Consider the following 6,765-nt stretch of genomic DNA (forward strand, 5'->3'; position numbering starts at 1 on the left):
ATTCTAATTTTTATGTGTATTATCTAGAGTTTAATGCATTATGAATTTTAGTTACATGTCAAGATTGCTCACACGAAAAAATTAAATATTTATATTACTGTTTATATTTTCTGTTCGACTCAGGAACAAGTTGCCAGGCCCCTTGTGAAATAAATCCCTGCTAGCATTTCTTCAGTGAGACACTTGGGGGAAAAATAAACTACATAAATGAACAGAGATGCCTTTACTTTCCACTTCTTTTTCTTTTTTAGCGATTGTGAAATAATGACATTCCATTTGCACCTTTTAATGTCAATAAGTTTACTTTTTACCACAGCACAAAAGCGGCCAGCATGTACATTTCAGGAATTTTTTGAAATGAATAGCCTGTATAAAAAGGGCGACATTATCTTAGGAGGCATATTTGAAATAAGTGTTAAAATAATCCCACCAGATTTTTCTTTCAGAGCAAAGCCTGAACAGTGGAAGTGTGATGGGTAAGTTGAAACAATTTCATGCACTAAAAATTTGGAAATGGCAAAATGTAAGGTACACTTGCATAGCAGATTAAAAATGGATTGTCAATATGTTACATTTCCTTAGGTTGGTAATAAAAGCAAATTTAGCAGAGTGATCACTTATAGTTAAAAGTATATTCTTCAGCACTTCATTAGAATCATTTAATTCTAAATTTTAAAAAAAAATTCACCCATAATCCACACTCACTAAGGATACTTTGCAGACACTTTGAGAGATAACACTGCTAGAATCCAAATGGATGCTTGTTGCACTTATCCAGTCTTTTAAAGACGTATTATGTAAAAACACTAATGTTTTTTTCAGCTTTGATGTCTCCATATTTCAAAGAGCACAAGCAATGGTTTTTGCTATTGAGGAAATAAACAGAAATGAAACTCTTCTGCCGAACATTACTTTAGGATACAGACTATACGACAACTGTCAAAAGATGCCAACGGCACTGAGAGCTGCCACTGCCCTTTTTGCTGGAGAGAGTGAGGCCATGGAGGCTTCTGACTGCTATGGATCTCCTCCTGTTCTTGCAATTGTTGGGGACCCCGCATCAACACATTCTATTGCAATATCACGGATAGTGGGTTTGTTCCGGATGCCTATGGTACATTTATCGCTTCTTTTCATGATTGTTGTATTTTAAACATGAATTAAGCTAAATGTCCTCATAATATAAATGTGTGTATTTATGTGTTTTTGAAGTTTTTGAGCCTTACTTTCCTCATTATATTTTTATATTATTATTATTATTGAAATGATAAACCTTTGGCATTTATATACTGTACATTAGCGGTATACATTGACTATAATTTAGCTATCAGTTCATTATTGTGGCATTAAATACAGTATGTACATTATCTTGGGATTTAGTATTTATGCTATTTATAATATTTGCTTCATAGGTCAGTTATTATGCAACATGTTCCTGCTTAAGCAACAAACTAGAGTTTCCATCATTCTTTAGAACTGTTCCAAGTGATACCTTTCAGATCAAAGCTATGATTCGAATTCTTAAACATTACAAGTGGACCTGGGTAGGGGCTCTAGCAAGTGATGATGATTATGGACAAAATGCAGTAAAGTTATTAATTGAAGAAGTTAAAACATTTGGATGCATTTCTTTCTCAGAAACCATTCCCAAATTAGTAACAAAATCAAAGGTGCTGCAAATAGTGGATAAAATAAAACAATCAACTGCAAAAGTGATTGTTGTTTTATCATCGAGAGTTGATTTTACTCCTGTGGTAATGGAGCTGGTCAGGCAAAACATCACGGGGAGGCAATGGATTGCAAGTGAGGCATGGGCTACCTCTATGGCCTTGGCCACTAAAGAAGTCTTTGCCTGTTTAGGGGGGACAATTGGAGTGGCAATACGTAGAGGAGAAATCCCAGGATTCCAAAACTTTCTTCTTCAGGTGCATCCTGAAGTTAATCCAAATAAAAGGTTGCTCATTCAATTCTGGGAAACAATGTTTGGATGCAAATTTCAGGAAATCATTCAAGGACAAAATGTGTCTGTTGATCATCCGATATGTACAGGATATGAAAACATCAGCAGCACTAAAACTGGATACAGTGATGTATCACAATTACGTACCTCTTACAACATTTATAAGGCAGTGTATGCATTGGCACATGCACTTCATAATATGATATCTTGTGAAAGTGGAAAAGGACCCTTTGAAAACCATTCATGTGCAAATAGTACAATTGTACAGCCCTGGCAGGTAAGAAGATGAAATGTTACCTCAACTTTGAAGCCTGAATCATAATTTTTTTTTACTCTAACTTTAAACTTAATTCTCATAAATGTGGTTTTCACATTTACAAAAAAATTACACGTAAATCGTTTTTTAAATATTTGAATTCTGATTTGAGTTGGATTTTGTGTTTAAGCTTTTCCACTATTTAAAGAAAGTCAACTTCAGTAATCATTTGAGAGAAAGAATAATGTTTGATGAAAATGGAGATCCTCCAGCAATCTATGACATAATGAGCTGGCAAATGGATGAACACGGCGAAGTCAGAGTGAAAACTGTTGGTCTTTTTGATGAATCAGCTGGTGCTGGGAATGACCTCATGCTGAAAGAGGATGAAATATTTTGGAAGTTTGGGATGGTAGGCATAACCATGTTCAGGCATTGAAACCAGTTGCACTCTGACATTTTCTGTTTTAAACATAATACAAATTTTCTATGGAATAATAATAGATAACGTTGCCATTTCATGTTTAAAAATGACATTTTAAACCAAATTAACTTATACAACTGTTTTCTTTTTGTCATACAGGTTCCAGAATCTGTATGCAGTAAAAGCTGTCAGCCAGGCACAAGAAAAGCTACAAGAAAAGGAGAACCTGTCTGTTGTTTTGACTGTGTGCCTTGCGATGATGGAGAGATCAACAGTGAGATTGGTAAATAGAATTTATTGAAAGCATTACAATGTAACTTCAGTAGCACTTAATGGTAATGTGTGGTAATGTGGATGGCCTCTTCAGGCATTCATTTCTATAAATGTTAAATACTGATAAGAAACCATGGTACTCTTTTGTACTATGATGAATTATTATGTCCAAGCAACTTGATGTACACAGTACTGTAACTAGAAGTATAAGCTTTAAAAGAAATAAATAACAGTGAGAGGAACTAAATAAATTTTTTGAAAAAATCCATCACAAATAAATTACAATAAAATTGGAAAATAATAATGCATGTCAATTTAAAGACACACTTCATTAAAGTTCTACATAGTCCCTACTATTGATAATACGTAGAATAATATAGAATTAACTGTATATATTATATAATCTATATTAATATTAAATAAGCAATAAATATTTTGGCATGTGACCATTATTACACAGTACCATCAAGCTGCATAACATTTTGCTACAAAGTGCTTTTGTTTATTTTTAGGTTTTCTAGGCCATGGCTGTGGGCAACAACTGTTATTTGAGCCAAATGTCTGCTCATTAGGGATCATTAAGAATTTATGCAAGATTTGTGTTTGCTCCAGACCTATAATTGGTCAGTCTTTTTTTTCTGATTTCTGCTTTTGGTATTTTCTGCATTGTACATTTACTTGGTTGATCTATGGTCACATTTCACTCATCCTTGGCATTCGTTATCTTTGTTCACTCATGCACAGAGTCACACTCAGGCTGATTATGTTTGCTTCTTTACATGAAATACCTTATACTTATCTACAAGTCTTCAGTGACTTATGGTACTTATACCATCCATCTCAGTTATCAATGGCACAACATATAACAATCTAATATTTACCATATTTCAGTATTACAACTATCACGCCAGCATGAAGTCACTGCGATCCCACAATTCCAGTTACCTGGGCTTAAATCTCAGTGCAGTTATTGTCTAGGAGGCATTTGTCTGTGTGGGTTTCATTCAGGCACTGTGGTTTCCTTGCATATTCATGGAGCTATTAAGGGAGCTGTATTAACTACTGTGCTGTCCCAATAAAATGATATGTAGGTTTTTGTTCTGCAGCTTTATTAAGTCACACTGCTAGATCAACACATCTTTATTTTGTATTGAGTATTTAATGAAGAGCAGGAAGAAAAATTTGAATGGTTTTGAGTAGTTTTCTTTTCATTCTTACTAAGTTTACATATTTTCTAAACTGGTTTCTGTGTGTTTCAGAAATCCTGCACTGCAAAGGGTACACCCACAGGGCTTCTTCCTAAACACTTGCCCCCAACTGCTCCAATCCATGAATTTTAAATCACTGCTGGGGTTTCAGGGAGAGAGCAAAAGATACTAATCAAAATACTTGACACTGAGATAAAATTAAAAGCTAACATTGCTCTTATCTGTTCAATATCTCAGTAGCACATGGTAACTGAGGCCTAATAATTAATCTGCACAATGAAATGAGCACTGCTACCGTGGAGACAGACAGACAGACACACGTAGTACACGACAGCTACTGGGCTTCACAGGTTTAAGAAGTACTTCTGTCTGCGATGATATCTTTCTGTCATTTTCACTGTACAGCCTTCTCCTTGATTTTACTGGTGTTGTTAGGCAGGTGGATTGGCTCCAGCAGACCCCCGCGACCCTGTGTTCGGATTCAGCGGGTTGGAAAATGGATGGATGGATAGATGTTAGGCAGGTTTGTTGATTTGAGTGTTTTGAACATGAAATCTGCATCTACTGGGACTCTTCATTATCAGTTCTGTTAACAGTGGGACATTTGAAGGGATGTGACACACAATTTATTTCAAATGCAATGCGTAATTCAAAGTTTGCTGTCTGTTGGACCTGGTTAACTAGAGCGCCTCAGATCTATGCAGTTCAAAATCACCACCCATACTTGCTGCATTCATAAGGTGTTGGATTGGTTTAGAAATATGACATGCAATGAGCCATCTAATTGTTCCCACAAAGTTTTAAGTACAATTCATTCATGGTTGTCTCCAGATGTATATATTATATGTCTAGCTTAAGCAAAACTAGGTAGAAACTCTCTGCTAAAACTAGCTCATGACCAAGCAATGGGCTTCATCTGAGAAGGTTTTTAAATTTGTAATTTTTAAAGAGGGAAAATGAAATGTGTAGAAGCTACTTCTACTTCTACATGCAGCTGCTCAATAAATATTAGAAATGTCTTAATGTAATGTGTCCCAATTAACTGTTTTTCTTCGTGTTTTACAGATTCCATTGTATGTCTCAAGTGTCCAGAGGATTTTTGGTCAAATTTGGATAAAACACAGTGTGTCGCAAAGGCAATTGAGTTCCTTTCTTATGGAGATCCAATGGGAATTACCTTAACAACAGTATCATTATTTGGAGTTTGCTTATCAATCTGCGTTTTAGTGGTTTTCATCATATACAGGAACACTCCTGTAGTAAAAGCCAACAATTCTGAACTAAGTTTCCTTTTGCTGGTATCCTTAACATTTTGCTTTCTTTGTGCCTTATGTTTTATAGGACAGCCCACCGATTTAACTTGCATACTGAGGCACATAGTGTTTGGAATCAGCTTTGTGTTGTGTGTTTCTTGCATTCTTGTAAAAACAATTGTGGTCATAGTGGCTTTTAAGGCCACCTTGCCAGGAAACAACATGATGAAATGGTTTGGTGTTTCTCAGCAGAGAGGCACCATATTTCTGTTCACACTAATTCAGTCTATAATATGTATCATATGGCTGTCCACTGCACCTCCAAGTCCAGTGAAAAATACAAAATATCAAAATGAAAAAATTATATTTGAATGTGATAATGGCTCTATAGTAGGGTTTAGCTCTGTATTGGGCTACATTGGGCTATTAGCATGTACTTGTTTTGCAATAGCGTTCCTTGCAAGAAATCTTCCAGACACATTTAATGAAGCCAAGTTCATAACATTTAGCATGCTGCTTTTTTGTGCAGTTTGGATAAGTTTTATCCCTGCTTATATCAGTTCTCCAGGAAAGTATACAGTAGCTGTTGAGATATTTGCTATCTTGGCCTCAAGCTTTGGTGTGCTTTTTGCCATATTTAGTCCAAAATGTTTTATTATTTTACTGAAGCCTGAGTTAAATAATAAAAAGTCACTAATGGGAAAACTAGCCTCTAAGTAAATTGGCACTGTGTCAGGCCATCTAATGTAGAAACACTGAAACATGAGTTTGTGTAAATTCAAAAAATCTAATAAAGCCTACTTCTAATAGTAATTTGCTTCATATTTTCTTTTTTAAAGCACTCAAACTTTTACTTTGAAAATGCATCCTATTTTCAAATATGCAAATCATAGAATAAACAGCAAAGGGTTTTAGGTGCCCAAGAGGAAGGACAGGCTTCCCAGTTGGGATGGAGGAGGATTACTTGCCCGAACAGTAGGCCATAATGGGAGGATAGACAGGCACGCCAACTGGACGAGGGAACAACTTCTTGCCCGGCCGGAATCATATAAAAGACAGACAAGCAGAAGCTAGAAACCAGGAGCAGTTCCATCCCCCATATGACAGGTGGCAGTGGTCTTCCCGAGATGTCCCAGTTTGGACACCCACAAGGGTACATGGGAATTGGAGTCTGTAAATGCAGCCCTATCAGAGACACTGGGTGCCGTTAGAGGCCACTTTCTGGGGAGGACCTCCCTGGTCTCTATATGACCCAGAAGTGTTTTGAACAGGAAACACTGTAGCACTGGAAGCATTCCCATGTCCAGCTTGGAGGAAGGAAGGAGAGAGAGAAAAGAATATTGCTTTTTGTACTTGTGCATTTGGGTTGTGTTCATTAGGAAACATGTTGC

General features: G+C 36.2%; 1 protein-coding gene across 1 annotated transcript; it reads left to right on the forward strand.

Moving 5' to 3' along the window:
* Positions 1–262: 262 nt before the first annotated feature.
* LOC114645369 (extracellular calcium-sensing receptor-like) lies at positions 263–6,187 on the forward strand. The gene is made up of 6 exons (XM_028793229.2): positions 263–476; positions 823–1,114; positions 1,413–2,237; positions 2,407–2,628; positions 2,800–2,923; positions 5,187–6,187. The coding sequence occupies exons 1-6, from the start codon at positions 265–267 to the stop codon at positions 6,092–6,094; spliced, it is 2,583 nt and encodes an 860-aa protein (XP_028649062.2). The 5' UTR covers positions 263–264; the 3' UTR covers positions 6,095–6,187.
* Positions 6,188–6,765: the final 578 nt, after the last annotated feature.

The sequence above is a fragment of the Erpetoichthys calabaricus genome, chromosome 2, assembly GCF_900747795.2.
Source record: "Erpetoichthys calabaricus chromosome 2, fErpCal1.3, whole genome shotgun sequence".
NCBI classification, from domain to species: domain Eukaryota; kingdom Metazoa; phylum Chordata; class Cladistia; order Polypteriformes; family Polypteridae; genus Erpetoichthys; species Erpetoichthys calabaricus.

Coding starts and splice junctions, on each gene's coding strand:
- LOC114645369 (XM_028793229.2), top strand. CDS start 265: ATGACATTCCATTTGCACCTTTTAATGTCAATAAGTTTACTTTTTACC. Junction 2,629..2,799: donor TATTTTGGAAGTTTGGGATG/GTAGGCATAACC, acceptor TTTGTCATACAG/GTTCCAGAATCTGTATGCAG. Junction 2,924..5,186: donor AGAGATCAACAGTGAGATTG/GTAAATAGAATT, acceptor CGTGTTTTACAG/ATTCCATTGTATGTCTCAAG.